The sequence below is a fragment of the Pristis pectinata genome, chromosome 16 (genome assembly GCF_009764475.1).
Source record: "Pristis pectinata isolate sPriPec2 chromosome 16, sPriPec2.1.pri, whole genome shotgun sequence".
NCBI classification, from domain to species: domain Eukaryota; kingdom Metazoa; phylum Chordata; class Chondrichthyes; order Rhinopristiformes; family Pristidae; genus Pristis; species Pristis pectinata.
Window position 1 is genome coordinate 30,903,978 of NC_067420.1, and position 23,546 is coordinate 30,927,523.

At 40.8% G+C, this 23,546-nt stretch overlaps 1 protein-coding gene across 6 annotated transcripts in view; it reads left to right on the forward strand.

Annotated features, from left to right (window-relative positions):
- LOC127578703 (disks large-associated protein 4-like) overlaps window positions 1-23,546 on the forward strand; it is a 435,166-nt gene that overhangs the window by 270,340 nt on the left and 141,280 nt on the right. For all 6 annotated transcript variants that reach the window (XM_052031016.1, XM_052031018.1, XM_052031017.1 and 3 more), the window contains one exon: window positions 11,744-12,758. In XM_052031016.1, coding sequence (XP_051886976.1) covers window positions 11,805-12,758 — 954 coding nt within the window. In that variant the 5' untranslated portion in view covers window positions 11,744-11,804. The remainder of the gene's footprint in view (window positions 1-11,743; window positions 12,759-23,546) is intronic.

Sequence of the window (23,546 nt, forward strand, 5' to 3'; positions counted from 1 at the left end):
ATAACAAGGCAAAATCTGGTTTCTAGCCAATTACTTTTCATATCTGTTGGTATAAAAGGAAAACGCTATGATGCTGGAGGAACTCAGCAGGCCAGGCAGCATCCGTGGAGAAAAGCAGGCGGTCAACGTTTTGGGTCAGGACCCTTCTTCAGGCTAAGATTTTGCACTGGTGATGACAGCAAGGTTATTGAAGTTTGTACCTGTACGATTGTGGAAATGAAAGTAACTTTTTGACTCCCGTGCATGCGTCGTTCAAGATAGAAATCTTGTAAGTGATTCCCTCCTCCTCCCTTGGCTGAGTTGTTCATGCCTTTTCAGTGGGATCAAGAGAAGTTGCTTGATAAACTAATACTCTGTCAAATATTTTGATATTCCCACAATTTGCAACATGAGGTCTAAATAAATTTTTAATTGTGTACAAAGCAATAGTTATTACTTAATTATCTCTGTGGCTGAAAATAACTTACTTCACATATGTGTGTGGTAATTTGCTGATAATATAGATTTTAATTTTATGATATTCCACCTTTCATTAATAAGCTATTAATCATTCATAAGTATCTGTGAAATGTTCAAAATGTTAATTAAAAGTTTTTTTCTTTTATTTGACTGGTTTGCTGGTTGTGGGTAATCTTTAATCTAGTTGGTTGCTTCTCCAGCTTAATGGCATCCTTGCTGCTGAATGCCTTGACAGTATCTGGTGTCTGAAAAAGGGAGGCTCTTCATGGGAGCTTTCTTCTGAGTCAGCAACACTGTTGCCAACAAGTTCTGGGCCATGATCACTGGAGCATCTTAGTCATGACTTGATCTTGATTATTTGCGGTCTTTTCCAGTTATATTAGTTTTAATCTATTAACTGTCTTAATATTGTTATGACGTGGCCAGTCTCAGTTGGAGAAAATGGCTGCAACAAGATTTGTTTCTCTAGTATTGGGTGTTTACCTTACCACTTTAGCTCTTCTAAATTATTCTATGTCCTTGATTTACAGGCATTCAATTCACAAATTTTGTTATAATACCACTGAGTCTTTGGGGTGTGAGTCTTCAAATTACAACACTAGTTTTGGCTGTAAAAACAGCACACCATGCCCTGGCACATTGGATTATACTGTACCAAAATGTACACAATGCATTTTGCCCTACCTATTCGATTTGCAAAATTTAACTAAGAGGAACACTTTCCAGAAACAATCCCTTTTGTTGATTGAGGAATGATTGTACTTCAGAACCTTGGCAGAATCAAATGACTGTGGACAGCAGTTCGCAATCTGTATCCAAGTGAGCAAGTACCTAGGTTCCATAGATTCCAGCAGCACAGCATTGAGCTGGGGAATCCATCTCTCTGCTCCAATACAACAAGTTTAACATCTAAGACAAAGTGGGGTTTCCGCAGTACTCTGCCTGAGGTCTCCTCCACTGAGTCCTTGCTGCACATCGCCAAGCACCTGCTGGATGCAGAGGGTCAGCTCATTTGGCCATTGTGTGTCAAATTTGGGTGGGTGGGGACCACAAGCAATGACAGCAGGTCAAGTCCAGCTCACCTCAGCCCATCATTTGAAGAAGAATGGGCTGGATCCCGCAGTGGTATCCAAACAGGGCTTTGGTGTTCAGGGAGTATTAACACCCAGATTTCTGCAAGTACACATTCAGACAAAGTCTTGGATCTCCTGACAAACTTGGGACAGTTTCCAATTTGCAGTCTGAACAGTGTGTGAGATAATGGGGAGGCAGCAGGATGTGAGAAGGAGCATTGGGCATGACATCACTGTCATATTAAGTGGCTTCAGTTTTGGCCACAGTCTCAGCAATGCCTGTCTCAGTCATGACCTGTACTTCCTCTTCATTAGGGCTACTCCAGTTAGATTGTGTGCCTCTCCTCTTGTGCACCACCTGAGAGACAATCAACTGTACCAGTATTACATAGTGCAATCTTTTAGTGTGATGTGGGTTTTGTGGAGGAGACAGCTGACAGTGTATGTGGGAGTTGTGGGATGCAAGTGTTACAGCAACACAGAGTGTGGGTGGGCAGAGTGAAGTGTGTCAGTGCAGATATGAGAGTGGATTGATTGATTGAAACTGCTGCAATCTGAGCCTGGGAGTGTCATGAGTAGAACAGTAAATTCAGTATGTGACATTTGACCTTGACCACGTGAGGTCGGTGAACTTCTTGATGTGCGGCATCGAGATCCTTGTGGCTAAATTCCCTGGCTGTCTGCTCCCATTGCCTTTAGAGGATATACCTAGAGGACACCCTTTCCCCATCTATCCCCTCTTCTCCTTTCCACCTCTTCCAAAGCTTCTCGTGCAGCGTCCAAAATTCTTGAAGTCTTCTCACTCACCTCCAGGCCAGTATCTGCTCCAGTCAAATCCATCTCCCATTTGAAAGGCTCGGATTAGCTTTAAGCAGAGTGGCCTTGCTTTAACTGGACCAAGTCACTCATGATATTGGCCCCCTGATGATTCACTAAGCAAATCAACACCACACTTATCTTTGGCTCAGCACCAAAGTGAGCAGACAGCTCACAGTTACTATACGGCATGCAGCCTGTGTCTCAAATAGCAGTGGCTTGATGGACATCGCGAATCCCACATTATTTTTCAGAAGCTATTGAATTTAGCCATCACCATCTCTGAGGGACAGCATATAGGTGCTCCATTTTTCTTTTGCCGAGTTCTTTTTTGAAGTGTCAATTCATCTAACTGGGTAGTGCAATGTTTTGTTTGCAATTTCAACAGTCGTGACTCATGAATAATAACACTAGCTTTACAGTGTATGGTTCTATTAGGATCACACTTGGGAATGATGGCAGATGAAAAGCCCTTGAGTTGCTCAGAAACTGTACTGTCAAGTTTCATTTACTACCAGAATTCTAGATTTCTATTTGGATTCAAGAACCTCCTCAAGCTCCTCCTGAGGCATTATTAGTCCTGCTGTCCTGCAAATGTAGCTTTGGGGTGTCAAGAAATAGAATCACTCACTGTACAATACCCAGCCTTTGACCTGCTCATGTAGCCATGGTATTTCTGTGGCTGGTCCAGTCAAATTTCTGGTTGATGGTTGCTGATAGTGGGATACTCATAGCTGCCACTGAATGTCAAAGGTAAATGGCTAAATTCTCTTTTGTCAGAAATAGTTATTGCTTGACATGAATGTTATGTGCCACTTATCATTTCTTGGCTGAATATTGTTGAGGTGTTGCTGCATGCAGGTGTGGACTGCTTCAATTCCAGAGGAACTAAAAGTGGAAGTGAACATGGTACAATCATAAGCGAACATTCACACTTCTCGCCTGAAGATAGTTAGGTGTAAGATACTGTCCTAAGGAACTCCTGCAGAAATTTCCTGGGGCTGGAGTAATTGACCTCCAACAACCACAATTATCTTCTGCGTACCCAGTTGGGTACTTGTACTTTATCTGCGTGCGAAGTATGACTCTAATCATTTGAGTGTTTTCCCTTTGATGCCTATTGACTTCATTTTTACCAGGCCTCCTTGATGCCACATTTAGTTAAATGCTGCCTGTATAGAGGTGTGCAGAACTTTATTACAAGCTCATTGTCTTTGCCCATGAAGTCTTGCAATCACACTATCTTTCCCTAACTCCTTGCTCATAACATATACATCTGATTTTGTAAGCTTATCCATGCAATCTGATCAGCTAATCATTAAATGAGAATATTTCCCAAGATCATGGCATTACTTCATAGGGTGTTCCTTTGGCGTCAGATTTGGAAATGGGATCTCGGTGCAAATTCCAACTAGGATAAGTACATAACAACAAAGCATATATTATCCGATGGTGTTAATGTTATTCTGTTTATCCCAAAAAAACAGGCAGTTTCAGAAATGGTTAAGATTGGGTACAACATTGTGGAATATTGAATGTAACCTCATTAGCTCTGAGTGGTTAATGTACTATTCAGATCCATTTACAGTGGAAATTCAGTAATCAAAAACTCCTTTTACAATGCTTAAGGTTTCACAAAGAATTTGCAAGAATTTTCAGTGAAAGTCAATTCAAAAAGGCTACAAGTTTAAAAATATAAAAGATCATTTGCATTTCAACATGATATCCTCCATTAAAGAAAGCAGATTGTATTCATGTGTATTTGCTTTTGACCAGTTCTTACAAAACTTTAGTGCTAACAAAGTCAAATCAAGTCTTTGAGAACTTCTTTTGCATTCATCAGGCTTCCTCAACACCTCCTGGGAGCCTTCCCTTTAAATACACAAATACTCACCTTCAATAACAATGTGGCTGCTGTGTTACTATTATCTGTTTGCAGAAGGTATTAAAAAGAAATGAAATTTACTGAGTAAATCGGAACATTTACATGGCCAATTCTGAATATATTAGATTTCAAATATGCAAGCCTGGAATAAATTATTTGCAATTGATTGGGAATATTGCCAGTTGGGTACTTGTACTTTATCCTCTGAAGTGGGATTTGTCAAGTGTGCTTTGTATCATATTAATTGCATGGGCTGTTCTCAAAGCTATGGGGATCTATCTGGATAATATAAAATATAATTTGCTTTGTATTTTCTCTTTGGATGAAACAGTAACTGTGCAGGACAGGTGTTCATATTAAAGTGGCATTTAATGGTGAGAAATGAAGCCATTCAGTGGACAATCTGACATGGTGATCAACTCACTCATCCTTCCTCATCTGATTCAGGCTGTCATCTCAGCCATAAACTCTCCACTGTGATAAAAACAGCACGCCACTGAGAACATTTCCTCTGAGTTCCTCATCTGTTGAAGTAAGCACCTTTTTAAGAGACAGGAGACAGATTGTTATCATAAGACCGATGCAGGGTTTCAACCCGAAAAGTTGACAATTCCTTCCCCCACCTCCCCCCATCCCCACAGATTTCAACAATGATTTACCTTTCATAAAACCATATTGACTTGGTTGGATTATGTTAAACTTTCCTAAATGATTAGTTATTTTCTCTTTGATTATTGACTCTAGAATCTTACCAACAACAGCTATTAAAATAAATTACTTTTAGTTCCCCATCTTTTATCTTCCTCCCTTCTTGAGCAGGGAGTCATGTTTGCTGTTTTCCAATCTTCTTGTACCATCCTGGAATTAACTGAGTTTTGAAAACTTTCAGTCAATGGCTCCATTCTCTCTGCAGCCACTTCCTTTCGAACCCTTGGGTGCAGGACATCGTCTGCCTTTTGTTACGTGACTTTCTTAATACTTTGTCCTGTGTGATTGGGATTTTTACAAGTTCATCCCAGTTTTGTGAAATTATCTCACCTGTTCCTTTCTGATATTTGCACTGTCCTCCTCAGTGAAAACTGATGCAAAAATTAATGATGCAGAATCTCAACCTGAAACATTGACATACACCTTTTGCTGCTTAACCTGCTTAGTTCTTCTAGTGTTCTGTTTTCTCGCTCCAAAAACTTGATTTAATGTATTGCCATATAGAGTGGCATGCAAAAGTTTGGGCACCCCTGGTCAAAATTTCTGTTGCTGTGAATAGCTGAGCGAGTAAAAGACGACCTGATTTCCAAAAGGCATAAAGTTAAAGATGACACATTTCTTTAATATTTTAAGCAAGATTACTTTTTTATTTCCACTTTTTACAGTTTCAAAATAACAAAAAAGGAAAAGGGCCCAAAGCAAAAGTTGGGCACCCTGCACGGTCAGTACTTAGTAACACCCCCTTTGGCAAGTATCACAGCTTGTAAACGCTTTCTGCAGCCAACTAAGAGTCTTTCAATTCTTGTTTGGGGGATTTTCACCCATTCTTCCTTGGAAAAGGCTTCTAGTTCTGTGAGATTCTTGGGCCGCCTTGCATGCACTGCCCTTTTGAGGTCTATCCACAGATTTTCGATGATGTTTAGGTTGGGGGACTGTGAGGGCCATGGTAAAACCTTCAGCTTGTGCCTCTTGAGGTAGTCCATTGTGGATTTTGAGGTGTGTTTAGGATCGTTATCCTGTTGTAGAAGCCATCCTCTTTTCATCTTCAGCTTTTTTACAGACAGTGTGATGTTTGTTTCCAGAATTTTCTGGTATTTCATTGAATTCATTCTCCCCTCTACCAGTGAAATGTTCGCCATGCCACTGGCTGCAACACAAGCCCAAAGCATGATTGATCCACCCTGGTGCTTAACGGTTGGAGAGGTGTTCGTTTCATGAAATTCTGCACCTTTTTTCTCCAAACTTTCCTGCATCCTCACCACAAAATTCAGTGTCAGAAGTTTGCAAAGGAACATCTAAACAAGCCTGATGCATTTTGGAAACACGTCCTGTGGACTGATGAAGTTAAAATAGAACTTTTTGGCCGCAATGAGCAAAGGTATGTTTGGAGAAAAAAGGGTGCAGAATTTCATGAAAAGAACACCTCTCCAACTGTTAACCATGGGGGGTGGATCAATCATGCTTTGGGCTTGTGTTGCAGCCAGTGGCATGGGGAACATTTCACTGGTAGAGGGAAGAATGAATTCAATTAAATACCAGCAAATTCTGGAAGCAAACATCACACCGTCTGTAAAAAAAGCTGAAGATGAAAAGAGGATGGCTTCTACAACAGAATAATGATCCTAAACACACCTCAAAATCCACAATGGACTACCTCAAGAGACACAAGCTGAAGGTTTTGCCATGGCCCTCACAGCCCCCCCAACCTAAACATCATTGAAAATCTGTGGATAGACCTCAAAAGGGCAGTGCATGCAAGACGGCCCAAGAATCTCACAGAACTAGAAGCCTTTTCCAAGGAAGAATGGGCCGAAATTCCCCAAAGAAGAATTGAAAGACTCTTAGCTGGCTACAGAAAGCATTTACAAGCTGTGATACTTGCCAAAGGGGGTGTTACTAAGTACTGACCGTGCAGGGTGCCCAAATTTTTGCTTTGGGCCCTTTTCCTTTTTTGTTATTTTGAAACTGTAAAAGATGGAAATAAACAAGTAATCTTGCTTAAGATATTAAAGAAATGTGTCATCTTTAACTTTATGCCTTTTGGAAATCAGGTCGTCTTTTACTCGCTCAGCTATTCACAGCAACAGAAATTTTGACCAGGGGTGCCCAAACTTTTGCATGTCACTGTGTTTGTGTATACATATATATATATGTGTGTGCGTGTATATATATATATATATATATATATATATATATATATATATATATATATATATATATATATATATACACACACACAGTATATCACCAGCCTTATTCACTGGAGTTCCCACACTTACCTCAGCTACCCTCTTGCTTTTTATATATCCATAGAAACTCTTACTGTTTGCTTTGATATGACGTGCAAGTTTTCTCTCAGAATCAATGTTCTCCCTTCCCCTGAGCATTTTAGTGGTTCGCTGCTGGTTCCAGGAAAGTTTCCAGTCCTCTGATCTTCCACCAGCACTTGCCACTTTGTATGCCCTACTTTTCGATTTAACATTACCCTTGAGCTTCTTTGTTAACCATGGATGATTTCTCTTTCTCATGGAATCCTTCTTTATAATTGGGATAAATTTCTGTTGGGCATTATGAACCAGCAGTTTGAATATCTGCCACTATCCATCTCCTGATCTATCTCATAGCTTATTTATCGAGTACACTCTAGACAATTGCACCTTTGTACTATTATAATTACCCTCGGATAAACACTGATCTTGGACTGGGGTGTTCTCCCTCAAACTTGATCTGGAATTCTACCATATTATGGTCACAACTCCCTATGGGAACCTTAAACACATGATCTCCTATTACTCCTTCCTCATTACACATGATCTTATCTAAAATAGCCTGTTCCCAAGTAGTTTCCATAACATACAGCTCTAAGAAGCAATCTCTGATGCACTCCACAAATTCTTCTTCTATAATACCCTTGCCAGTTTAGTTTGTGTGCAGATTAAAATCTCCTATAATAATTGTAGGCCCCTTTTAATTTGTCTTTAATATCTCCACGTTTATTCTTTGCGGTATGGACACTTTGCAGTTCCCATCCTTGCCCAAGGGTTGGACGAGGGTAAGGGTTGAGGCTCCTCTGGAACTATCCTCTGGATCCCTCTATCTGTCTCTTCTGCAATCACACTGTCCTGTCGGTGACTATTTGTCAATTTGGAGATAGTTAGTCTGAGGGGTGTGACTGCCTCCTTGGAATACCACGTCCGGGTAATTCTCCCCACTGTGTTGCAGTGTTTGAAGCTCGGACTCCAGCTCATCAGTCCTGAGCTGAAGTTCTTCATGCAGCCAACGCTTGCTGCAGATGTATACCACTCTGGGGTTCACCAGTTCCCACATATTTCAGCCACTACACATCGCCTGCCTCACCATCTGTTCTCATTAATTAGTTGTATTTAGTAGTTTAATTAGTTTGTATTAGATTTCACCACCTCAACCGTGCAGACTTTCCCACACTGATGCGCCCTCATTTAAATCTCTTGACCAATCAGAATAGATACAGAAGAATAAAAGAAAAAAATCACCTTGCTGTACCGTGACCTGCCACACTGGCACTCACTATCAGATAGAGACTAACAAGTAATTACAGAACGGTTGGCTAACCATCAGTGTGATCAGCCCATGTAACAAAGGAAGGCATGTATTTCCGTAGTAGCTCTCAGCATGTCCCAAAGTGCCTTCCAGCCGCTCCTAGCATATGTATGATTGTCTCTTGGTTAAAGGGACAGTCCGGATGAAAGGTCTTGACCCAAAACATTGACTGTCCATTTCCCTCAACTGATGCTGCCTGAACTGCCGAGTTCCTCCAGCACTTTGTTTGTTGCTACAGATTCCAGCATCTGCAGTCTCTTGTGTCTCCACTGTCTCTTGGTTGTCCCTTCACTACATTCTCAGCCGAGGGGATAGTTGGGATGAATTAATGTTACCCTCACCAGCAATGTTTGAGTTCTATGAACAAATGTAAAAATACATGCTTACACTTCCCCAGGAGCTTTGCAGACATTTACAGCCATTGGAACATCAAACCACCTCTACAATCAGCAAGGATGTACTTTTTGCCAATCGCCTGAACCTACTCCTCGTCATTCCATTCTGAGCACTGGACGGTTTAGCAGGTGGCTTGAAATCTAATGACTGATCATTCCATATCTTTTCAAAAGGCGAGGGACATCAGTAAAGTGGATCTCTTCCCTTTTTCAGAGTGGCATGTACCCTAGAAGTGCAAATTCTCATCAATGCAAGCAGTGTGGTTGCAGTGGCTTGGTTACATTTCAATATATTTACTTGTATGATCTTGGAGAAAATGGGTTGGAACTTATTTCAAGGCATTGCAATTGAATACAAATCAGTTTAAGGATTAAGATCCATAAAAGCAACTATATAAATGATCACAGCTCTTGAAGAATTCCATGAAACAATCATGATTACTGTAATGCAGTGGCCTCAAGGGTCCCCAGCCAGGATGGCGAGGTGGGATTGTCTGTGCAGGGGAGTAAGCAGGGTGGGTGGTGGTAAGAAAATTAAATGGTGGTTGTGGCGTTTGGCTTATGATGGCCAGCAACCCACAGTTCAGGAGACAAGAATAAAATTAACAGTTTGTCACTGAGCTGCACATTTCTGGGAAATGCCACTGGCTGAATTTTTAGCTTCCAGCTTAACTGAAATCTCATGGTAAAGTCAGAAATTTGAGAAGGTGAGCTCCCTTCCTGGGTTTAACCAACCAGTTTAAATAAAGATGGTTTAGCCCAGTTGAAGAGATGGTGTGATGTGCTTTGTCATTTTCCACGTTATGAGGGGCATCACGAAATAAAAAGGAATTCACTGGACTTTATTCTGCTCATTTGGAAATGAGATGGGAAAGTATAAATTGGTTTCTTGGCTCTCTATTACCTTGCTTCACAGGAGGATTCACTGGGGAGTCTAGTCCACTCCCACCAGGAAACGATGAGTAGGCCAGCCATGAGCTGGGCACTGAAGGAAAGGAGAACAAAAATTCTTCTTAAAAAAAATGTGACCTGCATGCAAAAGCAAGAGAAGAAATTTAAAATTGCAAATCTCCAGCCTTCTCAGCCAGGGGTTCTCATTAGTGCCAATTGAATGCCAAGTTTTGCTTTTCTTTAATTCATTGTCTTTTACCTGGGGAGGAAATTAGATGGTGTTTGGCATGTTTGGGTTCTCAGTACAGAGTACAGTTGCTTAAATAATGATTTTTTTTGATGTTATGAACCAGCACTTCGCATTTACATGAAGTTGTTCTTCACCCCTGTGGAATAGAATTGCTTAACACAGCATTGACCTTGAGAAATAATTTCTCTTCTCAAATTAACACGTGTTGCTGAATGTTAACATGTGCAGTCATTCCCTGAAGTAGTATGTATTCTATTTCCACTCTTGTTCAACAGTTACCTTATAAGATGGCATTTATAGCCATTCAGCCCGTTGTATTTGTACTGGCTAAGAATGGATTACTTGGGCTAATCCCACCTCCCAGCTCTTGGACCGTAGCCTTGTAACTTGTAGTACCTTGTAGATGTGAGAAGGGTTTCTGCATCCAGTGCCCTTTTGTGCAGTGAGTTCCAGACTGCCATTACTTGTTGAATGAAGTTCTTTTTCTGCTCGACTCCCCTCTAATCTTTCTATTAATTAATTTAAATCCATGCACCCTAGTTATTGCCAAGGAAAAAAGTTATTGCTTGTTCACATTGTCTAGGCCTCTTATAGTTTGCTCGCCTCAATTAAATCTCCCCTCAATCTCCTTTGTTTCAAAGAAAAGAACCCCAGCCTAGACAGTTTCTCTTCAAAGTGATAATTCTCCAGCACTTACAACATTCTCATAAATTCCCTCCACTTACTCTCAAGTGCCATCTCATCCTTCATGTAGTGCTGTGACCAGGACTGGACACAGTCGTCTAGTTGTGGTCTTGCTGGTGTTTTATGCTGTCCAGCACATCTTTCCTTCTCATGTTTTCTGAGCCTCGCCCAATAAAGGCAGCAATCCTGAATGCCTTCGTAACCATGTTATCTATTGTTCCTGCTCCCTTCTGGAATCTGTGCATGCATTCCAAAGTCTCTCTGCTCTGCTACCCTTTTTAATAGCCTACTGTTTCGTTTATGTTCCCTTGCCCTGTTGCCCTCCCCATGGGCACTTGTCCGAAATAAATTAGCTTACCACTTTTGTCCCAACGTAACCAGTCTTTGGCACCTTCCTGCAACCTTTCTCACTTTCAACCACCCTGCCAACTAACGACACGGCAGAGAGTTCAATCAGGACACACACCAAATGATTCAAAAGTAGCAAGTGTTTTTCATACAGTTGATACAAAACTCAATATATTCATGGCTAATGCATTTTTTAAAATTGTGGTCCCTACCTTAACATCCAAAATTGTTCATTTATAGCTTGAAAAGAAAGTCATCTATCATTGGGCCCTATGAACCCCACTACATAAAGGCTTCCAATCACAAAAACTTATTTGCTTTCTCCCACAGAGCCAATTTTTGATCCAACTTGCCTCTTTCTCTTGGATCCCATGCATCAAATTTTACATTCTTGATCAAATCCCATATGTGTCTTGCCAAAGTCCATGTAGATCACAGTAAAAGGCTCCCTCATTGACCTTCCTTGTTATCTTCTCAAAGAATTGAATTTAGTCAGGCAGAACCTTACCTTGACAAATCGAGTTTGAAAAACATTTTTTATGGCAAATCTTAATTACATCCACAAAATATGAAGAAAATACTGTTTCACATGTCAATGGGTGTGCCATAAAATAGTGCACTAATAGATTTATTCCATTGTGCTTTCTCTTTACAGGCTTATCTGGATAACTACTTCCACCTCTGAGACGAGATATGAACTTTGAACCCAGACAGCTATGAAAGGTTTAGGAGGTAATCGAAGCCGTCACCTTTCTGACAACTGTGAACCAACAAGTGACCAAATGTACCCGACCCCCATCCAGGAAAGAAACCCCTACCTGCTCAGTCCAGCGGACTCCTATCAGATGGAGCATCATCGCTTCCCTGCTTCAAATGCAATGCAGGCAGATTGCCTCCTGCCCTTGAACAATCAGATTGCCAGCAGCACCTTTCCCAGGATCCACTACAATTCGCACTTTGACCTACAAGATGACTGTAGTTTCACCCCGAATACTTCCACAAGCAAAATAAATCGCCTTCCTGCCAACCTGTTGGACCAGTTTGAGAAGCAGTTGCCGATTCACAGGGATGGGTTCCACACACTGCAGTTCCAGAGGAGTGACAACAAACACCGAAGTGAAAGTCCAGGTCGGATACGCCACCTTGTACACTCTGTGCAAAAGCTCTTCGCAAAATCTCAGTCCCTTGAGGGTTCTGGCAAAGGAAGTATGAATGGCAGCAAATTCAGCTCTGATGACCCCAAGCAGAGCAAGAGAAGCAAGAGCAAGGACCGAAAATTGGAATCAAAACGCAGAACAAGAACAAACATATCAGGCTGGTGGAGTTCAGATGATAACTTGGATAGCGACAATTGCAATTATCGAAACCCAATGAGTTTAATGACACTTGGGAGGCGCCCCGATCATGGGCCTGCTAAATACTTAATGAATGCCTATAACACAATCAGTGAACATACGCTTAAAGCTTCAAAAAGCAATAATGATTTGAAATGTACACCATGTGTCAATATACCAATAAACGCTGACTCCAAGTACATAAAGAGAGGTTCCTGGTCCACACTCACCCTAAGTCAGACCCGAGAAGTTTGCCAAAAATCATCTGCTACAATGGATAAGGCGCTGTTGAAATCCAGGTCATATCACCATGACCTTGCTTCTCAGTACTTGAAGGTAGGTGACGTGTTTTGACAATTGTTTCAGATCTTCAGTGAAAGGACCCTGGCTCCATACTACCCATTCTTCATTTCAAGTTGCTGCTTACAGCCTTAATCATGATACATTTCAATTACATTTCCTTTGGGACCCAGGAGTTGCCTTGAATATTAATGTAAAGAGTACTGAACAATATTCAATTCTTTTAATATATCATTCATCTGACAAACCTCAAGCATCATCAGCAAAACTGTACTGAAAACAGTTCACACCAGGGTGGTTTCACAGTGCTGATGTTGCGGTTTAGCAGAACATATTTCATTTCTCAAATATAACTGGAAATCAACTTCATTTAATCCAGGTTACAGGTCATTCGGTGGCAGTTGAAATGTTCATTTGAAACTTACAATAATAACATTAGTATAAGAATATTACAATGACAATTTTTCCTGTAAATTAATTCATTGTTTGCTCCTGTGGGCGGTGAGATTCTGCCTCCATCATGACTATTTTCTAAATTTTTATTGACTAACTTTATGAGTTTTCTCTCAAAGATGAAACCTTTTTGTTTCATTAGTTCTCTCCCCTCCCTTTCTCTCTTCCTCTGATGCCTTGCCTCTTTGCTTGGGTACTCAAGCATATTTTAACATTAAGGCTTTGGCCATGAATAATTTTTTAATTTCAACAGTGTTGAAAACTTAGTATACCATGACAAGCTACCAATTTTCCCTTCCACAATTTTCGGACAATCTATACCTGCTAGTGTTCTATGCACCCATGTGAAATTAACTCCGCTCCCAAGCGCCAGTTAATACACTAATAATCCAAGAATCTGCTATCTAGCTATTCAGAAATCTCAATGCTTTGGCAGCTAGCTAACTGGTCACTAATTCCCATGCTCAATTTAACATACAATGGTCCCAGTTCCCTAGTTCCCTTTCCCACATCAGGGCTCCAGTTCCATGATTCCGCTTCCCACACTCCCTTGAAACTTTTTGTGGCCTTGGTTTCCAACACTCCTTTTAAACTTACATGGTTCAATGAAAGATTTATTATTCTACTGTATCATATCTAAAAATAAAATGAAACAAAAATTTGTTGGAGTATTAATAGTCTGGAAAACTTGCTACTAAAGACGCAAGCATACCAGATTAACAAAGTTCTACTGTACCTGCTTTATGTAGGTTAATCAACTTCAGATGTTTTATGTAGGTTAATGCCTCCTATAGATTTAATCACTTGAAGTTTGATCTCACGACACACTCCAACAGTTTGGGAATGGCAGTTTACCTTATAAAGATCAGATCTTCTGCAGCTGACGGAGTTGACAAGTGACCTTGTCCTAGCTGTCCTGCCAAAAGTTCTGACATCTGGAAGGCTTCCAATGGGCTAGTGAAGGAATTATACAGGTGCAATGTCCGTTAGGTCTTCAGTGTGTTGTGACTGAATGCAATTGATTTCAGATGGATATTATGTGAGCAAATTAGGCACAAGAATGTCAGCATTAATTGATACAGTCCAAAGAGAACCTTTGATATAGAAACAGTAATTATATGTGACTTGCTACACTCTGGCCAGAATGTTCTGTGCTGTACAGTGTAATCTTGAAATCTTGTTGGCATTCTGAGGTACTATTTTGTCCCTACACCATAACCACAAACATAAATGGCCATTAAACCAGTCCATAGTTTAATGCTTAATTTTGCTGATTATTAGTTACTTAACAAAACTAATATTTATAATGTTTCTCAGTTACTTCAAAAAATACTTACCACTTCATGAACTACAGAGTACAAGGAAAGGTTTAAATTATTTACGCCCTTTCATATTTGCTTTAGTTATTCTGACATACTTTTAAAAAAGTGGGCTGCAGGTACAGAAGGCTATCAAGAGTTTTGTTTCACACAGTGTGGCATTACAGGTTAAAAGACCACAGAAAATTGAAAGCACTTTGCTGAGGTTCATATTGAAAAATTAGAATTGAAAAACAGAAGTTAAACTTGCATGCAATTTTGACTGAATCATACGGAGCAATGTGAACAGTTCATATTATGAAATAATCTTAAAAGCATTGGAGAAGATGTGAAAAAGATGTACAAAGTAAGAAAAAATATTTTTCTAATGAATAGCTTAACATTAGTTGTAGGAAAAATCACAGAAGACTAAAAAAATGGAAAAACATTACTGGAAGCAACATGAATAGTCAATGTGGGTTTCACATTATTAAATTCTTTAAAGAGGTAACAGGGAGAGTAGACTGAGTCATGTTGATTATGTAATATATCTAGATTTCTAGGATCTTTAGTAAGGCAGAATATAAAACACTTACAAACAAATAGGAAACAAGTGGAAGAATGGACAGCTGACAGGCTGGAGGTTAGAAAGCATAAGGAAGGTGTAAAAGGCAGCTATTGAGAGTGGCCTGGGGGTCAGAAGTGAAGTACAACAACAATCACAGTTTTTTATTAATAATTTAACTTTTGGAATTAAAAGCTCAATTTCTTAATATAGAGGCAACACCACACTGGAGATAAAAAAATAATATTGAAGAGGACTGCAACAAATTAAGACTTGGCAAACTTATTAAAATGCCCACATAATTGGCAAATGAATATCAACTTTAATAGCTATTAGATATGAGACTTGGTAATTAAACATTGAGAAAATAAGAATTTAATTGGGGTTATAAGAGCAAAAGGACTTGTAAGTACAATTATATAAATTGCTGATAGCTGCACCACAGGTCAATAAGGTCATTACAGAAGTAAGTCCCATGAGTTTCAAGAAATTGCTGCATTTGCACCGGTTTTAAAATCAAAGCTTGTTGCTGGATGATAGGTCTGGTTCATGTTGCCTCAAGGACGTTAGATGACAAGATATTCTTGCAATGCCCCTTAACCTCTGGCCCAGAGAAGAAAAAATGAAACTACAATGCTTCACTCCTGCACATAGTAAGAGTAAATCTCAGAGATCTCTGAGTCTCAGAGATCTTTAATATTTAAAATATTGTAATGTTCTCTCCCACTTTTTCTTTGTTTCCTATTACTCTCTCTCTCCCTCTCTCTCTCGATATAATCATGTCAATGAGCCCTTTTTTTCTTCTCTGTTGTTCTTCTGTTTTTTCTATCCCTAAATCTCACTGGCTAAAGAGAGAGATTGTTGGTTCCATCATTTGCCAAATTGTCAGATATCATTACCCTTGAGGGTCAATTATTAGTTCCAGCAAATTGCATGAGTTGGAGACCCTGGCACTAGGATCATTAGGGCAACTGTAGATGGGGTTGGTAATAAACTACCCAGAAGAGTTTCAGGGTGTAGGGAAAAGATGGTTTTGATTGTGGCCAGTTGGTTGGGATCAGGAGTGAGGGAGGTCTGGCAGATTGTTGGGGTGGTGGAAGGGCATGGAACATATTGGAGGCTGGGAGATTGGAATGATGGGTGAACAACAGAACTGGGAAGTCTACCTGTGGGAGCAGTGTCTGGAGGTGGAGTGGGGCCAGAAGCAGAAAGGGTCTCAGATCAGGGGCCATGTGGAGACCAGAAGGTATGTTTAGTGGGGCAGCTATAGCACAGGGGGAATGGGGCTAAAATGTAGGCTCTTTGCAGACCCTGGCTGGTGGTCTGCTGGGATTACCATGTTGTCCTGGAAGCACCCAATGATGGGCTCCCTCGGACAATATGGTCCAAGGTCCCCTGCAGTGCTCCAAATGGAGCAAAAGATGGGGAGCGATATCGTCCTACAAAAGACTGACATGGAATTGTTTTATGGTCATGATTGTGACTGATGACAGGTGAACTTCCCAAGTTACAATGGTCGTTATACTAGTTCACACCAGAAAAGAATTAATTTTCAATTGCATAACACTAGGAGAAAAAAGAACAGAATAATGCAATTGAATTCCTATGACTACAATCTCCCAGCTGACGTGGTGCATTTTGAGCTCACATTGCCAGAACAGTAGTCTGGAATTCTGTTACCTAACCACTGTTCTACCAAACTTCAGAGAATTATTCAACTCTCTTAGTTCTGTTTCTGTTTTGCATTCCATAGAGAAATAAGCAGAGAAACAAACTGTTCCGTGATACTCTCGGCTTGATGCTGTTCTGTTCTAACAATGCTTGTGATGGGCAGAACACAGGGAAATCTTGCATAAAATAGCACTTTACCAGTGCTTGGTCATTTGGCTGCTGCTGTGCAGCTATTGTTGGACAGATGAACAGATTCAGCTGAAGTCACAGCTCACTGAACATCCTTTCATCATTAGCTGCCCATTTTGGCACAAAACCAAGTTACTCTGGAGGAACAGTTATTTGGTTGGTTTGATATATACTGATTCCTTTCTGCTCCATAGTGGCATCAGGACAGCCTCTTGGTCAATTGAGTCGAATAAATTTCCCAAAATTAAACTCAGAATACTTCTCTCAAGACGTTTCTTGTGAGGAAAAACGTCCTTTATGTATTAGCAGTACTATTTTTTCGTAACACTGTTTAATTTGAGCTTCTTTTGCAAAGGTAATTACTTGATCAATGCACAAAAAGTGCTGGAACTCAGCAGGTCAGGCAGCATCCATGAAGGGAAATAAACAGTCAACGTTTCGGGCCGAGACCCTCCATCAGGACTGGAAAGGAGGGCAGAAGCCAGAATAAGAAGGTGGGGGGAGGGGGGGAGGTACACACAGGCAGGGGATAGGTGAGTTCAGGTGATGGGTGAGTCCAGGCCAGAGGGGGAAGGTAGTGGGTGGGGTAGGGGGAGAAGAGGTAATAAGCTGAGAGGTGATAGGTAGAAGAGGCCAAGGGCTGAAGAAGAAGGAATCAGTAAGAGAGGGCAGTGGACCATGGAATAGAGGATGGAGGAGGGGGAGGAGAGGAGATGGGCAGGTCATCAAGGTGGGGGAAGGGGGCCACAGGAATAAGGAAAGAGTGTGGGGGGGGGGGGGGGGGAAGAAGGGGCGGGGTTACTGGAGTTAGAGAAATTGATATTAAGGCCATCAGGTTAGAGACTCCCAAGACGGAATATGAGGTGTTGTTCCTCCAACCTGCACCTGGCCTCAACTTGATTAATTGGTACTATTTTTAGTAGCCATTTGGTAAATCTCCATTGAACTTAAATATTCCTAGTGAATCTAAATAATATACATCTTTCCTTGTCAGCAATAGTATTTATACCTCTGAGTTAGAAAACTTTGGGTTCAAGCCCTACTCCAGTGATCTGAGCACAGACAGAAAGGTTGACGCACCAACTCGATGCTAAGGAAGTGCACCATGTCATTATTGCAGATCAGACTTGAAAACAAGGTCACATCAACCTATTTGGCTGCCTGGAAGTGATCCCATGGCAGTTCTTCACTGAGAAGCAGAGGTTTACCCCACAGTCTAGCCAATATTTATCCCTGCATCCAACAGCAACAAAACCGATTGAAATTTTATATAATGCTGGAAGTCTGAAGGAAAATCCAAAGATTCTGAAGGTCAAGAGAAAAATAAAGTTAATATTTCCTTCAGCATAAATAGTCTTTGTTTCTCTTTCCACAGATGCTGACTAATGTGCATTTTCAGTTTTTATTTTTATCTTTGGAGACTTGTATTTCTGTTTGTAGGAGCCTGCAGTACACATATTAGCTGCTGTGTTTTCTACATTAGGACAGTGATACCATTTAAAGCACTTCATTAGCTGCAGATTTCTTTGAAGTGGTCTGATTCTGTGTAGGAGGCGATGAAAATCTGAATCTATTTTTTGCTATATCAAACTTATGTAAAGTACAAGCTATTTTATAAAAACACTGCTTATAATAAAGGACTATGTATTCATACATAGGAGGCATGATTTAATATGTATTCCATTTGGCCTTTTTTTTAACAATTTTATGAATTATTATAAGAAAAAAGAAATTGTATTTAGATAGTGCCTGTTTAAAGATGACACAGTGGCACAGCTAGTAGAGATGCTGCCATAACAGCTCCATTGATCCAAGTTTGATCCTCACTGCTGGTGCTGTCTGTGTGGAATTTATACATTCTCTCTCTGACAGCATGGGTTTCCTCTGGGTGCTCCAGTTTCCTCCCATATCTCAGAGCCATGCAGGTTGGTGAGATAATTGACCACTGTAAATCACCCCTAGTGTGTGGATGACTGGTGGAATCTGAGGGAGCTGATGAGAATGTGGGTAAAATAAAATGGGATTAGTGTAGGATAGTGTAAAATGAGTGTTGGATGGATGGCATGGACTTGGTTGACCAAAGGGCCTGTTCCCATGACGTATGACTTTGATTTTCACTACCCAGAGATGTCCCAAAGCAGAAAACAGTCATTGAAATGCTTTTCAAGGACTGTCAGTCAAATAATGTAGAAGAAATGCAGCCAATTTCTGCAGAGTTCCACAAACCAGTTGCATAACAGATCAATTAAAGTTTTTTCAGTGATGCTGGTGAAGTTAAATGATTAACCAGGAACTGGGTGAACTTCTCAAATGGTTTTAGAATCGACTCAAGCGATCTCCTTTATGGATCTCGCAGCCCCAGGTGCACACCAGTTCAGTGATGGTAATCAAAGCAATACCCTCAATGGGGTCTCAGCCTAAATTGTGTGTTCAACTCCTAGGATGGAACTTGAACACAAATCCTTCTTCTGGGACAGTGAGGCAACTGCTGCTGAGCCCAGGTTGACACCAGTCATACACTGAAAGTGCTTAGTGGCTAGGTATGGGTATTAATGGCACTGATCCACATTCACACCTCCCTCCCTCTTCTCTCTCCTGAAAATTCTCACCTACCCACACCATTGAATACTGTTGTGATTCTGAACTCCCACAAACAACTAAAAACCTTCACTGCAAATAGGGAGACACAAGAGATTGCAGATGCTGGAATCTGGAACAAAAAACAAACTGTTGGTCCTCTCCCTCCACTGTTCCCACCTCCACCCCTTCTCCCTTATTTGATTCCATGATTCACCTCCCTTTCCTATTCAATTCCATCATCTGCAGCCCTTTGTTGCCTCCACTTAGCACCTCCCAGTCTTTATTGCTATTTCCACCCTTCCCTCCTCCTTCTGTCTATTACCCCTCCTCACCTAGATCCACCTATCACCTGCCTGCTCTTGCTACACCCCTTCCCCTCACCTCTTTATACTGGCTACCTCCCCTCTACTCTTTCAGTCCAGATGAAGGGTCTCAACCTGAAATGTTGACTGTCCCTCCACAAATGCCGCCTGACCCGCTGAGTTCATCCAGCATTTTTTATTTAGTATAAGTAGGAAATTAATTTGGTCACATTATTTCCTCAGCCCAGCTCAAGGACCATTTTGTCCTTCCTATGATCAGTCCACTGAATAACACCTGCAACTATTTACCCTGAATGTCATTTCTGGGACTCTCGTTACCACTGCCTTCTTGCTTGTCCTCTCAACTCTACCTCTCCTATTCTCTTTCTTTCTGAATCTCCTTTCTTTTACTTTGTACCTTCCACTCTCCTCTCTGCATCTCCCTCTCTCCTCCCTCCCTCCCTCCTATTCTTCTCCTCTGCCTGGATCCCCTCCAATTTGGTTATGCTTCTCATTTGATGGACTTGCACAAGCTAACTTCTGTTCTCTTTTCTACCTCCTTGCTCAACAGCTTGGCCCCCAACACCAATTCCTCAGGAATTCAACTAGTTTCATTTTAAGAATTGCCTCGTTCTCAGTTTTCATTCTGTAAATGTTTTATCTTCCCCTTCATAAGTTAAATGGGGATTAACTTTTAATGTGAGTAAGAAGCAATCAGGCATGTATACCTGTTGATCTGTTATGGCTGTGGCCACTCTGAGAATATTTTCCACAACATACGATATGACAGGTTTAAGGAAGCGTATATAATTTAAATTGCTGTCATTTATTTATTGATGATACTTTTCCAAATGAGAGTTAACTTAATGGTACAGGAAGCTTATGTGGATTTTGAATTCAAGAAAACTGGCTAACATTGAAAGCAGGATTCTTGTAGAAGTCAGACGTTAGTTGTAGAACTGCTGTATCTTCCAATAACATTTTTAATTTTTATTTGGTAATATTCCTTTAAATTTATTGTGAAGGAATTGTGCACTTTTGTTTTAGTAAAGAAGTTCCATTTGTTTTCCTAATTTCTTCCTTCAGAAGGTCTTCCCCAACATTCTGTTCAGTGCTTCATCTCCTTTGCAATTCACACACTGAGCTACCACTGGCTTTACTTGTACGCGTCACAGGGAGATCCAGTGGTAAAGCGGTTCCATGTTTCCAGGAGTGAAACTGGTGCTGCAGCTGTGCTCAGGATTTCATGAGGTGCATGTACGAATGCAAGGGAAAGTGACGAGTCCACATGCAAAAGAGCCTGATGATTTTTAAACACCACTGCAGTTTCTGAAGAGTGTGTTTGACTTTGCATTTGTCATTTGCTTCTCTGTTTTTCTGAATGCAATTCAGAAAAATGAGAGCTAACTTGATTGAACCTTATAAGATTCTGAGGGGGTTGTCAAAATGATTTTATCCTCCATCTGGAGAATCTGACACAAAGGGAGCATAACCTCAAGATAAAGGGTTGGCCATTGAGGACCAAAGTGAGGAGAAACTTCCTGAGGGTTGTGAATCTTTGGAATCCTCTTCTTTCCTACCTCACCCCAATCTTCTCGCCACAGTCACAATCTCTCAGAGGTAAGTCTGGCATTCCCAATGTAGGTAATGATCATTGTGGTGAGGGCTTGGGAAGTAGAATGGAGTAGAGCAGCCTCGCACATCATTTTCTATCAGAGACTTTGCAGCACCTGATATCACTGAAACCTCTAATACTTCATGGAATCATTGAAACATACACCACAGAAGGGACTCTTTCAGCCCACCTCTTCCATGCTGACCACAATGCCCACCTACGTTATTCCTATTTACCCACATTAGGCCCATGCCCCCCTACGCCCCACCTATCCATGTACCCATCTAAATGCCTTTGAAACATTGTAATTGTATCTGCTTCCGCTACCTCCTCTGGTAGATCATTCCAGATATTCACCACCCTCTGTGTGAAAAACTTACACCCTCAGATCTCCCTTCCTTTTTTTTTAAAATGGAAAGAGTCATGGAGTCATACAGCACAGAAATAGGCCATTTGGCCCAACCAGTCCATACTGACCAAGATGCCCATCTAAGCTCTAACCACAGCAATCTCTAAGGGACACCAGCTGCTTCAAGAGTGTATTTTATTAAGGACTAACAGTAATACACACCAACATCTGTTTTCTACATTATATCTGCACATTACAGATTAATTATGGATGGGTCCCCACTGGTTGATGTGGACCTGATGGACCAATGGTCTGGTTCCTTGATGTATAACTCGATGATATACATATAATGACATAATTACATTCTACATCCATGCAACTTATTTACCTATTGAAAACAACGCACTCAGTAAAGACTTTCAAACATTAAATGGGTACTGACAGTACGGTTTTGCCTCATCCAGAGCTCAAAACCTTCCCATAACTTTCATAATGTTCTCCCTGGAGAAGAGAATAAAGGATACATCTGTGGCAGACTGAATGATCATTTATACTGTGATACTGTTTCAGCTGTAGTTTGGAGGTCATTGCTTGGAATTGCCAATTTTGAGGTCAGTGAAATAAAGAATGATGATTAGAATATTGAGAGACATGAATTCATGGCCAGAAGTCCCATGTGGCTTGAAGTTATATCACAAACTTCAAGATAATCTGAGGTGGATACCCTGGTATTCCCTGTTAACCAGCCAATCCCTGAAATAATACAAAATGGTGTATATTCAGTGAATATGGATGCATTTCATGATGAATCCAATAAACATAAGAATTAGCAGCAGAACCAGACCCTTGAGCCTGTTCCATCATTCTATAAGATCATGCCTGATTGTCTACCTTGAGACCACATTCCCATCCAATCCCCACACTCATTGGTTCATGCAGTGCCCAGAAATCTTGCAGTCTCATCCTTGAGTACATTCAATGACTGTACACCAATCATTTACTAGTTTCTTACCATGTTAAAAAATACTGAGCCAGACTGAGTTCTGATGATCAAGTCTGGCACACCTAACCTGCCACTGTGCCTCTGGACTCACCACTGAATCCAGCGGCAGCTCCGGATCATACTGAGCTGATGAGCAAAATATGTTTCATACCTGATCCCAGAGATGAAAGGGTTAACGTATGAGGAGCATTTGATGGCTCTGGGCCTGTACTCACTGGAGTTTAGAAGGATGAGGGGGATCTCATTGAACACCTGGCAGACCTTCATTAAAAAGGTAAGTTGTTTAGTTTTCATTATTTTGTTTTATAGTTATATTCTTAATTCACATTTGATTTTTAATTCTGAATTCAGAGAATTCAGAAGTCAGAGGTGCAAGGGGACTTGGGAGTCCTCGTGCAGGATTCCCTGAAGGTTAACTTGCAGGTTGAGTTGGTAGTAAGGAAGGCAAATGCAATGTTAGCATTCATTTCAAGAGGACTAGAATATAAAAGCAAGGATGTAATGCTGACTCTTTATAAGGTGTTTGTCAGACCACATTTGGAGTATTGTGAGCAGTTTTGGACCCCATATCTAAGGAAGGATGCGCTGGCATTGGAGAGGGTCCAGAGGAGGTTTACAAGAATGATCTCAGGAATGAAAGGGTTAACGTGAGAGGAGCATTTGATGGCTCTGGGCTTGTACTCACTGAATTTTCGAAGGATGGGGGGGATCTCATTGAAACCTTCTGAATATTTAAAGGTCTGGATAGAGTGGATGTGTAGAGGATGTTTCCAGTAGTGGGAGAGTCTAGGACCAGAGG